The 16,562-nt window shown below is 51.4% G+C and overlaps 2 protein-coding genes across 2 annotated transcripts; one reads left to right on the forward strand and one right to left on the reverse strand.

The window, feature by feature from the left end:
• The first annotated feature begins 505 nt into the window (after positions 1–505).
• TEX261 (testis expressed 261) lies at positions 506–10,140 on the forward strand. Its single transcript, XM_034426112.2, has 6 exons — positions 506–643; positions 2,615–2,694; positions 4,336–4,489; positions 6,215–6,282; positions 6,456–6,558; positions 8,988–10,140. Exons 1-6 carry the CDS (start codon positions 574–576, stop codon positions 9,101–9,103), a joined length of 591 nt encoding a protein of 196 aa, XP_034282003.1. The 5' UTR covers positions 506–573; the 3' UTR covers positions 9,104–10,140.
• Positions 10,141–10,629: 489 nt separating this feature from the next.
• On the reverse strand, positions 10,630–16,248 carry ANKRD53 (ankyrin repeat domain 53). Its single transcript, XM_034426031.2, has 6 exons — positions 16,104–16,248; positions 15,348–15,486; positions 14,038–14,237; positions 13,028–13,192; positions 12,139–12,259; positions 10,630–11,541 (listed from the first exon to the last, which is right to left on the reverse strand). Exons 1-6 carry the CDS (start codon positions 16,208–16,210, stop codon positions 10,807–10,809), a joined length of 1,467 nt encoding a protein of 488 aa, XP_034281922.2. The 5' UTR covers positions 16,211–16,248; the 3' UTR covers positions 10,630–10,806.
• Between the last annotated feature and the right edge of the window lie 314 nt (positions 16,249–16,562).

Below are 16,562 nucleotides of genomic sequence, written 5' to 3' on the forward strand. Positions count from 1 at the left end.
AATCTATACATATATATATTACAACAGTTGTTGGTATAAAAATGCTTCTTTGGTGGTTGTGCACCAGCTGGAATCAATTCTGGTGAGAGGGTAAATACTGTATTTTGACTGATAAATAAATAAATAAACATGGAAGGGCTGAATCTGTCAAGGTGGTTCAGGAAACACACACGCTCACACACGAGGGACAAAGAGCCCTTGCAAATGACCCTGGATTATCTCCTTTAATGGAAGGGCTTCCATGGACCTCTAAGAGAGAGGTGGGGAACGATGCCCCCTTGATGACTGGTGGACTTCAATTCCCAGAATTCTTCAACCAGCATGGCTGCGCTCAGGAATTCTGGGAGTTGAAGTGCAGAAGTCATCAAAGGGCCATAGTCTCCTCCCCCTCGTCTCTCTTTTCCGGGTTAACCGAGAGAGGCGAGCGCCGTCCTGCCGCGCCACCTCCGACCGCCGGGGGCCGCTGTGGGGAGGAAGGAGGCGACGGCGGCGTTATTCCAACCACTTCCGCCTGTGCCGGAAGTGCCGGGCGGAGCCATCGGTGCCAGCCGCCGGGTGAGGCGCGGGGCGACGATGTGGTTCATGTACGCGCTGAGCTGGCTCGCGCTCCTCATCCAGGCCGCCTTCGTCACCCTCGGCATCGGTGAGCGGAGCCCCCGCCCCTCCCCGCGGAAGGCCCCCCCCGGGGGCCGCCAAGCCCCACTCTCGCCCTCCCCCCCCGCCCGGAGCGCGATGGTCCCGCCCGACGTGGCGTCGCCCCCTCCTGGCCGGAGCCTCCGCCCCCCCAAGGAGCAGCCAACCCCCCCCCCACGCTCCCCTCCCCCCCCCTCACGGGCTCCTTCATGGGTGGGGGGGGGAGGAGGAGGAGGAGGCTGTGCCAGGGCATGGAAGGCAGGCCGGTCTACCTCGCAGGGTCGTTGTTGTAAGGGAAAGGAAGGAGGGAGGATTAGATGGCTTCTCTCTCTTCCCCCTCCCCCTTTCTTTTCTTTCTTTCTTTCTTTCCTTCTTTTCTTTCTCTCCCTTTTCTTTCTTTTCTTTCTTTCCTTCCCTTTCTTCTTTCTCTCTCTCTTTCTCTCTCTCCTTTTCGTTTCTTTCTTTCCTTCTTTTTCTTTTCTTTCTTTTTTCTTTCTTTCTTTCGTTCCCTTTCTCTCTTTCTTTTATTTTTTCCTTCCTTCCTTCTTTTCTTTCTTTCTTTTCTCTTTCTTTTTCTCTCTCCCTTTTTTCTTTTTTTCTTTTTCTTTTTTCCTTCTTTCTTTTCTTTCTTTTTTCTTTCTTTCTTTCTTTAGTTCCCTTCTTTCTCTCTCTCTCCCTTTCTTTTCTTTTTTTCTTCCTTCTTTTTCTTTCTTTTCTCTTTCTTTCTTTTTCTCTCCCTTTCTTTTCTTTTCTTTCTTTTCTTTCTTATTTCCTTCCTTCTTTTTCTCTCCCTTTTTTCTTTCTTTTCTTTCTTTTCTTTCTTTTCTTTCTTTACTTCCATTCCTTCTCTCTCTCTCTTCCTTCCTTTTCTTTCTTTTTTCCTTCCTCCCTTCTTTCTTTTTCTTTTCTTCTTTTTCTCTTTCCCTTTTCTGTTTCTTTTCTCTTTTCTTTATTTTCTTTCTTTACTTCCCTTCCTTCTTTCTCTCTCTCTCTTTCTTTTCTTTCTTTTTTTCCTTCCTTCCTTTTTCTCTCTCTCACAAGCACATACATCTACACTTATTTATTTATTTATTCAATTTAAATGCTGCCCAGCTCGGCAGCTCACAACAGAAATACAAATCTATAAAAACAATTACCAATGTAGGAACAGTTAAGGTTACAGGAATTCTTTTCCAGATTCTTGTAGTTCTTGGTAAAGTTATAGATACAGAGCTTTAGTTACGTAATAATAGGTGTTTTATCTGCCTCTTTCTCATTCCTTTCTCTAAACCAGTCATTTATATAATCTATTATCTGCCTATCAGTCTATCAGTCTACTCTATATTGATCTATCGATCGATCAATATAAAATCTTATCAATCAGGGTTTCTCAACCTTGACAACTTTAAGATGGGTGGAATTCTGGGAGTTGAAGTGAGCCACCTTAAAGTTGCTGAGGTTGAGAAATACCTGTCAGCCTGTCATCTCTATTGACCTTGATCTATCTTATCATCTCTCTCTCCCATCTCTCTCTCCCATCTCTCTCTCTCTCTCTCTCTCTCTCTCTCTCTCTCAATCATCTATCTATCCTATGATTATCATCTATCTATCTATCTATCTATCTATCTATCTATCTATCTATCTATCTATCTATCTATCTAGTCTCTCTGTCTCTCTCTCTCTCTCCATCTTCTACCTCCTGCCGATATCCGGGTGGGAAAGCAGACGTCGTGCTAGGAGGAGCTGCCTGGCTTCGGTGCCTGGGGAGAGGCAGGGCCGTGGTTTCCTCCATTCGCTCCTGCCTCCCGTCCTGCGGCTGAGCTGGACGCCTGGAGGGACCGGTTGGCCCTATCGGAGGCTGCTCTCCCTGCCTGTCCAGCCAGGGGTGTGGGAGGAATTGGGCCTTGGCCTCCCCTGTAGGCTGGGAGGCTGACTGTGGTTAGGCAGTGTGGCAAGATGGCCTAATGGTTGGGTGTTTCTCCTCTCCCTCCGTCCCTCCCAGCGGCTGGATTGTACTACCTGGCGGAGCTGATAGAAGAGTACACAGTGGCCACGAGCCGGATCATCAAATACATGATCTGGGTAAGCATCGGCCTGCCTTTCGCCTGGGTTTTCCGCAGGGCTCTCTGGTCTGGGGCAGGGAGGGGGCAGAGGGGGAGAGGCCCCCCCTTTCTTGCTTGCTTTCCACGGCCCCATCCCCCCCTTCCCCGGAGAAAACATTTACAGGTGGTTCTCAACTTACAGCCGTTGGCTTGGGCACCGAGAAAAGTGACTTACGACCAGTTTTCACACTTACGACCATTGCAACAGCCTCACAGTCAGCGGGATCCAAATTCAGACCCTTGGCAACTGATTCACATTTATGACGGTCGCAGCGTCCCTGGGGGTCACGTGATCCCCTTCTGGCGAGCAAAATCCACGGGGAAGCCAGGTTGACTCAACAGCTGCGGCTAGAAAGGTCGTGGAACGGGGCAAAGTTCAATGGACCACCACTTAGCCTTGCTCAGTGACAGTTTTGGGCTCGATTGTGGTCGTACGTCGGGGACTGCCTGTATAATGGGTGATGTGGGGCATCTTCAGCTGGCAGAATTTGCTGCGGTTGAGAAACCGAGATTTAGAGGGACATTTTTCTTCTTTTTGGTGTCGCTTTTCCCACCTCCTGCATGGCCAGAGGTGGCGAAGAGAGCGGCAGGCTCCGGGCGAGGAGGCTGCTGCCCCTTCTCTCCCCACCCCACCCCCGGCGCCTGGTCTGAGCACGGCGTTGATCCGTCAGAGTCCCCCGCTTTCTCTCATCTCCGAAGGTTGGATCGTGACAACCGGACAGTCATTTTTGGTGATTTAAGACGTTTCACTGCTCCTCATCCAAGCAGCTTCAACACTCAGAGCAAATTAGCTGGGCAGAGAGTCGTTGGAGGGGACCGGCTCCGGTCCACACCCATCTCAGGGGTCTCCTCCCCAAAACCCGTTGCGACAGGTGGATTCTCAGTCCTTCCCTGGAAAGGTTGGAACAAAGGAATCGGTCCATTCCCAAGACTCTCTGCCTCACGAGCTTCCTCTGGCCGAAGAAACTGCTTGGATGATTAGATTAGATTAGATTTATTAAATTTGTATACTGCCCTTCTCCCGAAGGACTCAGGATGGTGAACAGCCAAGATTAAAATACATACAATATAAAAATTAAAATAAATTAAAACAGAATTTGATCGGTTTGGCTTCCCCAAATTTTAAAACCTTTTATCTATAAAATAACCCATTAAAATTTTGATGAGGGGTGACAGGGTTGCAGTAGTGCAGTGTTTGAGGGGCTGCCCCAAAGAAGGAGGGAGTCAAGCTATTCTCCAAAATAATGGAAGGCAGGACTAGAAGCGACGGATGGAAACTTACCAAAGAGAGAAGCAACCTGGAATTAAGGAGAAACGTCCTAACAGTGAGGACAATTAACCAGTGGAACGCCTTGCCACCAGAAGTTGTGGGTGCTCCATCTCTGGAGGTTTTCTAAGAAGAAACTCGACAGTCATTTGTCCAATCTCTTCTTAAAAACCTCCAGTGACCTGGTACAGGATCTCCTGCTTGAGCAGGGGGTTGGACTAGAAGACCTCGAAGGTCCCTTCCAGCGCTGTTCCGATTGAAGAAGGAGAAAGGAGTCCAGTTGCCAGGATTCCACCTTCAAAGCCCTTGGCCTGGATGATTTGACCCCCCTCCCTCTCTCTCTCTCTCTCCTAGTTCTCCACGGCCGTGCTGGTCGGCCTGTATCTCTTTGAGCACTTCCCGGGTCTCGTGGTGGGCGTGGGCCTCTTCACCAACCTGGTCTACTTCGGACTGCTGCAAACTTTCCCTTTCATCATGCTGACCTCTCCAAATTTCATCCTATCCTGTGGTGAGTGCCCCTCCCCCCGCCGGCCCTGGAGGGCCACGGCCCCTTCCTCTCTGACGGTGACTTTGTCATACGCTGCGGTCGTCTCCCCTGCAGCCGTGCTTGAAAGAGATTTGGGGTCTGCCCCACCTCTGGGGGAATTGAAGTTCCCAGGTCGAAAACATCTGCTTTAGATTATGAGAGGAAATCAGCTCTGGCTTAATTCTGCAGTCTCTCGCTTGAGGCATAAAGCATTAACAGCCTGATCTTTTGGGGAGGGGGTTTGTGTGTCCCCATAAGATGTATCACTATTCAGAAATACAAATAAGTCAAAGTCTACCTGTATTCACTTCCTTTTTTCCCCTTGCCATCCCAATTTAGACTGGGAGGTGCTTGGAGTAAGGACTGTTTGTCTGTATCACTGTCTGTCTATCCATCTCTCTGTCTCTCTGTATCTATCATCTATCTGTCTGTCTATCATCTAATCTTTCTCTCTCTCTCTCTCTCATCTATCTATCTATCTATCTATCTATCTATCTATCTATCTATCTTTCCTATCGAGACACCTGGTCTACCCCAACATGTGGGAGGGAGCATATTGCATCCTTTTCACCTTTCAGCTCCAATCCAGGAGCCCTCAAGCAGTCACATTCATGACAAACCATATATAAATTTGAGATATATATATATACATATATACATACATTCTCTCCCTCTCTCTCTCTCTCTCTCTCTCTCTCTCTCTCTCTCTCTCCCTATCCTATCTCCCCCCTCCATCCATCCATCCATCCATCCATCCATCCATCCATCCATCCATCCATCCATCCATCTATCTATCTATCTATCTATCTATCTATCTATCTATCTATCTATCTATCTATCTATCTATCTATCTATCTATCTATCTATCTATATCATCTCTCTCTTTCTCTGCCTACCTATCTACCTCTCTCTCATAAGAGCCATGGTGGCACAATGCTTAGAATGCAGTACTGCAGGGCTGGCTAACTGCCCACTGCCAGGAGTTCGATCCTGACCGGCTGAAGGTTGACTCAGCCTTCCGCCCTTCCAAGGTCGGTAAAATGAGGACCCAGATTGTTGAGGGCAATACGCTGACTCCGTAGACCGCTTAGAGAGGGCTGGGAAGCGGCCTATGAGTGTCTTAAGGCAGTGGTTCTAAGGGCTGGTGCTATGAACCTCCCTTAATCTCCCTTCGTTCTGTAAATCTCAGCCGGACTGGAATCAGGAGCCTTTCTCGCTCTCTCAGCTCCGAGTGATGCTCTTTCTCAATCCTGTTTCAGAGATTTTATAATCTTACACCACTGGCAATGTTTTGTAATGTTTCTGGGCTTTGTCCAAGACGCGGGATTAACAGGGAAGGACGAGAAGGTGGATAGGACCGAAATTGCATCCTGGGAGTTGGTGTCCAGGAGTCTTAAAGTGGCCAAACGTTTTGTCGCAATGAGGCCTAGTTACACACTTTAAAAAGAGAGAGAGAGAGCGAGAGAGCAGGGACCCCTTGAAATCTGAAAATCAGGAGGACTCTGGAAGCCCCTTTTCCCACAAACAAACTTTATTATGAGGGTTATAAGCGTTTGGGAGCTGCTGAGTTTCTGCCATCGCTGACCGCTATCTCTGTGGCATGGTTCCCTCCCCGTGGGGTTTGGGTTCTCAGGGGGATCTTGCTGAATGAAGCCCCTCCGAATTGGTGAGCCCCTTCTCTCTTTTCCCCCCTCCCCATTTTGGCAGTGCTGGTTGTGCTGAACCACTACCTGGCCTTTCAGTACTTTGCAGAAGAATATTATCCCTTCTCAGAGGTAAGAGGGGTCCGGAGAGGGGGGGGGGCGACTTTAAAGCCACGAGACCCTGCAGGGGGCACCCTGGGACGGCATCTGGGGGGTTCCTGGGATGGCTTCGGGGGGGGGGGGGAACGACACCGCGGCTTCTCTGATGCTCTTTCTCTCCTGCCCCCCATCCTCCCCCCTTCCAGGTCCTGGCCTATTTCACCTTCTGCCTCTGGCTCATCCCGTTCGCCTTCTTCGTCTCCTTGTCGGCTGGCGAAAACGTCCTGCCTTCCACCGTGCAGCCTGGAGGTCAGTTCTCTAGCCAGACCCCTCCCCCCCACAACCCCCTTGTGCCCAGGAAAGGAGGGGCACAAGACGACCCCCACCCGGAATTGACACACAACACAAAATCTGCAGCAACTTTACCTATTGGTCAGTTCGTGCTGGGTCTCTCAATAAAGAGGAGGGGGGAGATGAGGAGAGAGGCTCTGGGCCTGGATGGCTGGCATCGAGGAATTGTTGAGGTGGGGTCCTTGGTGCTCTCTGAGCTGGGTTGTTTCCTTGCAAACGTCTCATGACCCAACTACGTCACCTCATCAGTGTTGGAAGGGAGAGGGATTTTGTGGAGAGGACTCGTGGATCTTTAGTGCTGCTCTCTTGAGACGTTTCATTACCCAACAACGGGACATCATCAGGGTTAGAAGGAGGGAGGATTTGCTCTCCGTTTATAGACAACATTGTTGGGAATGTTCCTGGAAGTTCTCAATTAGGTGGTGGTTTACTGTTTGACTGAATAGAATAGAATAGAATAACAACACAGTTGGAAGGGACCTTGGAGGTCTTCTAGTCCAACCCCCTGCTCAGGAGATTGTAGTTAGTCGTTCCTTGACTGGGGCATTGTTTGCTTGTTGATTGTCAGTCCAGTATTAATCTCTGCGTAGCTGGGTATTGATTGCTGGCGTTTTGGTCTTTTTGTTTCCTTTTTGGCTTTTGGCTTCTCTCGTTGGAATGGTGTGTAAATATTGTTTACCTCCACGTGCCTGTGGATGGCTTCCAGGAATTCCCTGCTGGTTTTGGACTTGGCCACCGTTTCCCAGTTGAAACTATGGGGAACTATGGTGAAGTCTGTTTTGCAGCTATGAAACTCAAGGAGCTTTTATCACAACGCAGGGAGGAGCCAAGCAAGCACCCCTCCCCCAAGGACATCCCACCCATATTTGACAGGACAAGCTTGTATGTAAAGAAAGAGCAAAGCCCACTGCCCCGTCCAGCCCCAAGCGCCAAGCGGTCCTGGACTTACAACACTTCACTTAGTGACTCTTTGAAATTACACCACCACTGAAAAAAAGTGACTTACGACCAGTTGTCACACTTAACGACCGATGCGCCATCCCCGTGGTCACGTGGTTTACACTCTGAGGCTTGACAACTGACTTGAATTTACGACAGTCGCAGTGTCCTGAGGTCACCTGATCACCTGACAAGCAGAATCATCAGAGGGAAGCCAGATTCGCTTAACAACCCTGTTATTTGCTTAACGACCAAAGTGATTTGCTTAACAAATGTTAAGCCAAGGACATTTGTCAGACCGGAGCAAAAGCTCCACTTGGAAGCCACAATTTTGGCCTCAATTTGGGGCTGTAAGACGAGGGCCACCTGTAGAGAAAGAAGGAGCAAAGCCCGCTCCCCCGTTCAGCCCTGATATTCAGTACAGATATTCTCTGTTAGCCGTTGATGGGCGTTGGGCTCTGGCCTGCCCTCTTGGTTCCTATCTCTCCCTTCAGCTGCCAGTGGGTGGGATGAGTGCAGGGGTGGGTTTCACTTACTTCTACCACCGGTTCTCCGCACCTGTGCACCTTCCGTGCATGTACCCGGCCTAAAAAGCGTGGCTAAATAGGGACGTCATAGTTCTGGGGCGGGGGGGGGGCAGGCCCACCTGCGATCTCCACTACCGGCCCGAACCGGCTGAATCCACCTCTGGCTGAGTGGGCCTGGGGGACGAGGGTTTTCTCCACAGGTGGGCCCTGGGGGAAGGGCTGGTTTTGAACCCCTCTCGCTGGTCCTTCTCTCTCTCTCTCTCTCTTTTTTTTTTCAAACAAAACATAAAACATAAATCCATCATCCACTGCAATTGCAAACCGTGTGTCGGTCAGTTACAAGTCTTTGGTGCTTCATCCCCATATCCATCATTTACTATTATATTATAAGATAATGGGATTTATTTTATCAATGGCTAGAAAAATAAAACATGGAAATATGAAATATGAAATGAATGTCATAATATAATATTTGAAAATAATTTTTATGAAACGAGAAAGCCATAGTTAGAAATAAGTGGCAAATGAGGATAATAATATAAAGATACTTATAAGTTTGATAATATGAGAAATGAGATAATTACTAAATTATGAATATGGGGATGAAGCCGTTCCCCCCCCCCCTTTTTTTTTTTAATTTGATTTATATGCCGCCCTTCTCCGGAGACTCAGGGAGGCTTACAATGTGCTCAGCAATAGCCTTCATACTTTTGTATATTTTTATACAAAGTCAGCTTATTGCCCCCACAACTGGGTCCTCAATTTACCTACCTTAGAAAGGATGGAAGGCTGAGTCAACCTTGAGCCTTGGCGAGATTCGAACTTACTTTAATTGCAGACAGCTGGAGTTAAATTACAATGCATTAGTCTGCTGAGCTATCCAGGCCCTTCTCTCTGATCTCTTCTCCTTTGCCTCCTCAGACGACGTGGTCTCCAACTACTTCACCAAAGGGAAGCGAGGGAAACGCTCCGGCATCCTCCTCGTCTTCTCCTTCATCAAGGAAGCCATCTTGCCCAGCCGACAGAAGATGTACTGATCTCCTCCCCTCCAGCAACCCCCGGATGTTGTTGGTTCCCCCTCCCCACCTCTTCTGGCCACACGCGTACCTCCCTCCCTGAAAAGGGGGCCCGTTCTGAGCCTCCGCGTCCCCCTTTTTTCCTGACCTCCAGATCCGTTCGGGGTGAACAAACCGGGAAAGAGCCCAGAGGCGTGGGGGGTGCGTGTGTGTGTGGAGCTGGGCCTCCCAAGATCCCCCTCTTTCCTGTGGGTGGCTGGGGAAGGAGGTGAGGATGGGGAACCCCCCTCGCCCACCCCTCTCAATGGGGTCCCCGATGAACTCTGAGCGTGCTTTTAAGCCAGGCAGTTCATCCCTTTGGGGTAGGAAGGGGTGCAACATTTCACAAGCTCTCCACTGCCGGACTTCTTCCAAAGTTTCGAGAGGGATCTACCCAGGAAGGAAGGACCGAGTGGACATTCTTAAGATGCCGCCGCCGCCTTCCGTACCAGCTGAACTGAACCAGACCGCCCGGCCAGGAGTGAAAAAGAGTCTTAATGCTTCTTCCTTCATTGTGTTGGGAGGTTCCTCTCCGGGAGGCTGGCTAAACTTTTGGTTCTGGTTCTTGTTTTTTTTTAAAAAAAGGAAACCAGGAATGATGGTTCTACCCAAACTTCCTGGCTCAGCTTTTTGGGGGTATGTGAAAAGCAAAGCTGCGTTTAGCCCGGAAGACTGCCGGTGTCCCCCCCCCCCACCCCCAAAAGCTTCCGGGACTTCAACCGTGGGGGGCGAGTGAAAATTGAACTGTACTGTACCAACACCCTGAAGTTGGGGAAGGAACCAAGATTGCGTGCAAAGAATTTGCGAGGTTGTGCCTGGAATGTGGGAAGCCACGAGGGTCGACTCTGCTCCTTGGGCTGGGCGGCCCCCTGGCTCTCCCCTGGCAGTTTTCAGGCTGCCTGGCTCATCTAGAGGACCTCCAGAGGCTCCCAGCTGCCGCGATGTCCTTGGCTGAAGGCGACGGGCGTCTCAGCACACGGTCCGTGTTCAATAAAGGTGTTCAGTTGACAACAGAACAAGGAGATGACTCCCTTCTCCCCTTTTTCTTCAGGGGTTTCATTGGGCTTCCTTTTTATCGGGGGTGAAAACTTACGTCCATTCGTTTAGTGACCATTTGAAATTACAAACGTAGGGCCGTTTTTCACACTTGGGACCGTTGCAGCATCACCCGTGATCAGGTGATCAAAATTTAGGCGCTTGGCAACTGACTCAGATTTATGACAGTCGCAGCATCCGGGGGGGGGGCGAGTCACATGATCCCCCTTGGCCCCCTTTTGACAAGGGAAGCCAGATTCACTTAACAACAGTGTTACTAAGTGAATCACTGCAGCCTTTCACTTAACCACGGGGCCGAGAAAGATGGAGAAACGGGGCAAGACTCGCTTAGGAACTGTCTCGCTTAGCAGCAGAAATTTTGGGCTGGATTGCGGCCATAAATCGAGGACTACCTGTATTTCGGGAGCCCCAAATTCCTGCTGTGAATTGAAGACCGATGGACGCAGGAGAGGAACTGCCCTAACTGCGCTTTTATTATTATTATTATTATTCATCATTAAATGTTTCTGAGCGTGGCAGAGTCAACCCTATCAAATACTTTATATAGAGACGAGGCAGTTGAGGGGAGGGGGCATTCCTGCCCCTTTGCTCTCCGGGGCGTGGCAGAAGGGGCCCACAAGGCCTTCCTCCTACGGGCTGGACGAGTTGGACGATTCGCTCTGGACGGAGGGGGGCTCTTTCGGGGAGCCTGAGCTCGCCGTTCTTGGGCTCAGAGCTTCGGTGCTGCAGTAGGTAGAGACGTGGCTCTGCAGGCTGCTCAGGAACATGGGATCCAGGGTGACCCGGAGGCTCAGGGCCATTTGGTCGGTCCACCAGTGCTCTGGCCCCGGGCGACGCCGGTGCTTCAGATTAAAAATCTGCACCGGCCGGAGGTCCCGAGGGACCTCCAGGCGGGGCGTCCAGGTGCGGGGATAGAGGCTCTGGTGAAGGACCTCGTAGGGCAGATCCGGCACGGAGTAGACCCTGCCAATATTGTCGATCTGGATCACCGGATCCCCGAAAGGATCCTTGAAGAGGAAGAGGAAGGAGGTGAAGTCGTGCTGCGGCAGCTTCTCGGGCTCTACGCCTAACCGGATGACATTCGGCCGGAAGATGGACGTGGCCGGTTCGGACTCCAGGTTGGTGCTGAGGTTCCAGGGCTTCTGACGCCGGTACCTGCGTTGTATGCTGAAGATCGAGTCGGAGGACCTGAGCAGGGCGCCGAGGGAGGGGATGGGGCTGGCAATATGGCCGGCCAACTTGCGGAGGGTCAGCGAGTGGCGCTGGACCTGCGACAGGTCCAGGATGGTCCGAGTGGGCAGAGGCAGGCCCTTCTTCAGCAGCCAGCTTTCGAAGGCCATCACGTTGCAGATGTTCAGCTCCCTCTGGGAAGAGAAAAGCAAAGGAGGCGCTGACCCCGCGTGCCTGGCCTTTGGCATAACAGCCCCCTCCCCAAGAGGAGAGGTTGTGGGCAAAAAGAAGAGCATTAGGTACGTTCGCCATCTTAAGCAGCCCTTAAAGCAGGGGTGAAATCCAGCAGGTTCTGGCGAACCGGTAGCGGAAATTTTGAGTAGTTCGGAGAACCGGCAAATGCCACCTCTGGCTGGCCCCCGAGTGGGGAGGGAATGGGGATCTTGCAGTATCCTTCCCCTGCCACGCCCACCAAGCCACGCCCACCAAGCCACACCACGCCCACCAAGCCACGCCCACAGAACCGGTAGTAAAAAAATTTGGATTTCACCACTGCTTCAAAGTAATAAAGGAGGGATAAAAAGTACCATATTTTTTGGGACTATAGGACACACTTTTTTTTTGTCTCCCAAAAGTGGGTGAAAATGTCTGTGCGTCTTATAGACTGAATATTGCCGAAAACACGCCAAAAAAAGCCTCGAAAACGGGCTGAAAAAAGGCTGGCAAAGGGCCAACAGAAGGCCCGGAATTCACGCCGTCCTACCTATGAAGGTAAAATGAACAAGAACTACCTGTTCTCTCAGCAGGAACTGCCTTTGCTTCATCTCACACACGGCTTTGATGGACTCCAGTTTGCACATCTGTTGCAGCTGGTGCTTCTTGTTGGCCTTCCACATGGCATGGGAGAGGCGCCTAGAAGAGGGGGTGGGGAACAGAGCAGAACCGTCACCCAGCCCAGTCCGCTCCTACCTTGCAGGGACCCCTTTCCTAGCCATATGACCGTCCCAAAGATGTTTTTTTTTTCAAGAGGTAACTGGACTTTCTGGTTTTTCTTTGAAGGCGTTTCGCTTCTCATCCAAGAAGCTTCTTCAGATCTACTGGATGGTAGGGAACGGAAGGATTTCTATTCCTTTCAGGCAGCTGGTCATTTGCATCCTTTTAGAGCAGTGTTTCTCAACCTTGGAAGCTTGAAGATGGGTGGACTTCAATTCCCAGAATCCCCCATTTCTGGGAGTTGAAGTCCACCCATCTTCAAGCTACCAGGGTTGAGAAACACTGTTTTAGAGGGTCGTTGAGGGTTTAGAGGGTCTTGGGACTGCTGAAAGGAACTGTGTTGTAGAGTGGAGATGGATGATGTCGTATCCCTCCCCCTCTGTTGAGAGAGGGCTGCGCAATTTGGACACAGATGGCCTCTTGGACCTCCTCTTTTAGGAGTATCAATCCTTCCATTCCCCACCATCCCAGTCAGAGCTGAAGAAGCTTCTTGGATGAGAAGTGAAACGTCTTCAAAGAAAAACCAGAAAGTCCAGTTGCCTCTTGAGAAATGCACCTTTGGGACAAACTGTCACGTGCTGGATTCCAGCTCTGGGGCCAAGGCTGGAGTAGATGACCTCCAAGGCCCCTTCCAAACTGGGCATGCCGTGGTTTCCCTCCCACCCGGCGTTGAAGCGACCGACTCACTTGGCACACGCTCTGTGGCCCCACATTTTGCACAGATCAATGGGCTTCTGTCCCTCGTTGTCGTGGGCATGGACGTTAGCCCCGGCGTCAATCAAAACCTGGAGACAGTTTTCACGCCCCTCGCTGGCAGCCTTGTGAAGTGGAGACACCCCGTTGTAATTCTGCCTGGGGAGCCAGAAGGGGGCAGTTTTAGGGAAGCCCTAAAGTTTGTTGAAAAGTCCTCCAGGGAGAGAGAGAGAGACTGGATAGGAGGTGGGCCAAGCAAGAACCTCAAACCAACACGCTCAGGCTACGAGATCCCAGGGGCGGCCGGAGACCCAGAGTTTTGCAAAAGCTTCCCAGGCCCAGGGATGATATTACTGGGGGTGGGTGGGTGGGTGGGTGATTGACTTCTTCTTTTGCAGATGTTTCATGACCCAACTAGGTAACATCATCAGTGCTTGAAGGGAGGAGAGGGTTGAGCAAAGATCGAGACCTAGTTGGGTCATGAAACGCCTGCAAGAAAACCACCAAACTCAGAGAGTACCAAGGACCCCACAGTTGTCTTCCTCTTCCTCCTCTTCCTCCGTTCCCCCACAAATCCCATTCCCTTCTAGCCCTGATGACATTACCTAGTTTGGTTAGGAAACATTTGCAAGAAAATCACCAAGTTTAGAGAGCCCCAAGGACCCCACAGCCCTCCTCCTCCTCCTCCTCCTGACATTGAACACATTACCTAGTTGGGCAACGAAAAGTCTGCAAGAAAACTACCAAGTCAGAGAGCCCTAAGGACCCCACAGTTTGACCCCGAGCTCCAAAGAGGCTCTCCTGTTGATTAGATGACTGAAAAACTGAAGGTCTCATGCTTTTGAGAAGACCTCCATGGCCCCTTCCAGCTCTATTCTGATTCTGATTCAGTGCTGTTGTAACTTCGGCCACTAAACAAACTGTTGTAAATCGGGGACTACCTGTACAAACTCCCCCCCCTTTGCCAAACCTCCAGAGATGTCCTCCCCCCCCACCCAGCTTACACGTTGACGTCCGCGCCTTTGCTGAGCAGGTACTGGAGGCACTCCACGGCCATGGCCTTGCTCTCCTGGCCCAGCACCAGGTGGATGGGCCTCCAGCCCCTCAGGCTGGCCATGTTGATGTCCAAGTTGAACTTCTCGATCAGCATCTTCATGCAGTCCAGCCGCCCGTGCAGTGCGGCTGTGTGCAGCGTGGAGAAGCCCTGGCAGAGAAAGGGAGGGAGGAGGAACCCATGGACGGATGGACAGGCAGACAGGCAGACAGACAGAAGGGCGGGCCCTTCAGAGGGTCCAAGGAAGCAGGCAAAAAATGAGGAAGGGGGACTTACTAGGGCTGGCTCCTCCCCATGTGCGGTTGTACCAATTCACCCGATTTGGGGTAAACCGGTAGCAACCCACAACTGGTCCAGTTGCCTCTTGGAAAAAGCTCCTCTGGGACAACCAGGAGACGTGGATGATGGAGAATCTCCATAGACACCTGGTTTGCTTCCTTGCGTTCTTTTATTTGTTTGTTAATGTTAATTTGTTTTGCCACCCATCTTGCCACAAGGCAACTCTGGGCGGCTTTACAACGTTAAAAAGAAGCCATAAATGTATGCATAAATACAGCAACAGTTTGGTACTCAACTGCTCTGAAACTCATCCAACTTTGTACTCAATGCATTTTGTTGTGAAAATGTTGTCCCGGTACTCGTCGTTTGGTACTCAACCCACAAGCTAAAAAATTGTTGGAACCACATTATTCCTTACTTCCGTACTCATGGTTTTTGGTACTCATCGCACCTCCTGGAACCGATTAACGGTGAGTAAGTACCGAGGTACCACTGTATACAGGTAGCCCTCAACTTAGGACCACAACGCAGCCCAACATTTCAGTTGTTAAGTGAGAATTTTTTTAATTTTGCCCCATTTTACGACTTTTTTTCCCTTAGTCGTTAAATAAATCACAGCAGTTAATAAATTAATCACCCGGTTGTTAAGTGAATCCGGCTTCCCCGTTGACTTTGCATGTCAGAAGGTCGCAAACATGACCCCAGGGCACTGCGACCGTCATAAATGTGAACCCGCTGCCAAGCGTCTGAATTTGGGATGGGGAAGCTGCCAAGGTCGTAACTGTGCAAAACACCCCCAAGTCCCTTTTTTCAGCGCCGTTGTAATGGCCACTACATGAACTGTTGTAAGTTGAGGACTACCTGTATAAAATTCTATCCCCAATTCAGATGCCCTCCACCCCCCCCCCAGGGCTTCTTGCCAGCCAAGCAAAGGCTTCCTGGCAGGAGAAAAGGGTTTCCAAAGTGGGGGTGGGGATTTACATTAATATCCGCCTGGTTGGGGGTCTCCGCTTTCTGCAGGGTGATCTGGAGCCACTGGGTCTGTCCGGTGCTGGCGGCGTAGTGCGAATCCTGGGTCTGTTTGGTGGAGGCCTGTCTTGACGACTGGGGTTTCACGTTGCTAAAACACAAGGCAGAGAGGCTGTTGGGTCCCCCCCCTCTCCCCCTCCTCTCTTTGGTGAAAGGCTGAGGGGCTTTGAGGATGGGGGGGGAGTCTGCGAAGGTGGGGGCCAGCTCAATCAGGAGGGGGTCTAGAGGCGCCTTTTCCAATGACCCCCCTCCTCCTTTGATGCCCAGGCTGGAGTTGGGGGGGGTGTCGGAAAAGATGCTTCCAGAGCCCCCCCCATCGTTCTTCTTAAAGAAGAGAGCTTTTGACGGGAATAAAATCGAGCCCATTGCTCTAAAGGCAGGGGGTGGATTGGATGACCTCGGAGGTCCCTCCCAGCTTTTTTGGGGGGGAGGAGTTGTGCAATCTGTGAAGCTCCAGGACCCCTCCGGCTTGGCTGCTTCCCTGGCGGGATCCGTTCCTTGGAGCCTGGAGGTTTAAAGCCCCCCTGAGGAGCTGAGGCCGAAGGACGAAGGACAGGGACCATCATCCCCAGCAGACACAGGGAAAGCCGGGGATTTGTAGCCCAGGAGCGACCCCTTCCTTCCTCCCCTTGGAGATCCCCCGCCAGGGGCCGTCCCGGGGCCGAAGGTAGCCTGCGCTGGCCAAGGGAGGCTCTTCCCCCCACTGGCCTGAAGGAGACGGTGGCGAAGGCGAGGGCGCTGGAGGTGGCCACGCGGCGCGATCCGCGAGTCTTGAGCGGGCTCCGCCCCGGGCGAGGCAGCTTCGGACCCACCATCGCGGCAAGTGGGGCGGCCGGCAACCGCGGCGCGTGGACAAGGCGTTGCCCGGCAACCCTGCCCAGCCTCAGCCCGGTTCTCGCGCGGAGGGGGGGGGGGAGAAGGAAAGAGGAGGAAGAAAAGAAAGGAGGAAGAGAAGGAGGGAGGAGGAAGAGGGAAGAGGAAATAAAGGAAGAATAGAAAGAAGGAGAGGGGGAAGGAGAAGGAAAGAGGAGGAGGAGGAAGGGGAAGGGGAAGAAGGGAAAGGGGAGGGGAGGTAGAGGAAGAAGTGGGAGAGGGAGAAGGAAAAGGAGGAAGAGGAAAAAGGAGCAGGAGGAGGAAAAGAGAGGGAAGAGGAGATAAAGGAAGAAT

The sequence above is a fragment of the Pantherophis guttatus genome, chromosome 8 (assembly GCF_059756535.1).
Source record: "Pantherophis guttatus breed Tessera chromosome 8, ASM5975653v1, whole genome shotgun sequence".
NCBI lineage: Eukaryota > Metazoa > Chordata > Lepidosauria > Squamata > Colubridae > Pantherophis > Pantherophis guttatus.

Excerpts from the sequence above, each read along its gene's own strand:
- TEX261 (XM_034426112.2), top strand. The coding sequence starts at position 574 with ATGTGGTTCATGTACGCGCTGAGCTGGCTCGCGCTCCTCATCCAGGCC. Across the intron at positions 644-2,614 it reads CTTCGTCACCCTCGGCATCG|CGGCTGGATTGTACTACCTG; the intron begins GTGAGCGGAGCC and ends CGTCCCTCCCAG. Across the intron at positions 2,695-4,335 it reads TCATCAAATACATGATCTGG|TTCTCCACGGCCGTGCTGGT; the intron begins GTAAGCATCGGC and ends TCTCTCTCCTAG.
- ANKRD53 (XM_034426031.2), bottom strand. The coding sequence starts at position 16,210 with ATGGTGGGTCCGAAGCTGCCTCGCCCGGGGCGGAGCCCGCTCAAGACT. Across the intron at positions 15,487-16,103 it reads TTCGCCACCGTCTCCTTCAG|CAACGTGAAACCCCAGTCGT; the intron begins GCCAGTGGGGGG and ends CTTGTGTTTTAG. Across the intron at positions 11,542-12,138 it reads AGTTCCTGCTGAGAGAACAG|AGGGAGCTGAACATCTGCAA; the intron begins GTAGTTCTTGTT and ends TTCTCTTCCCAG.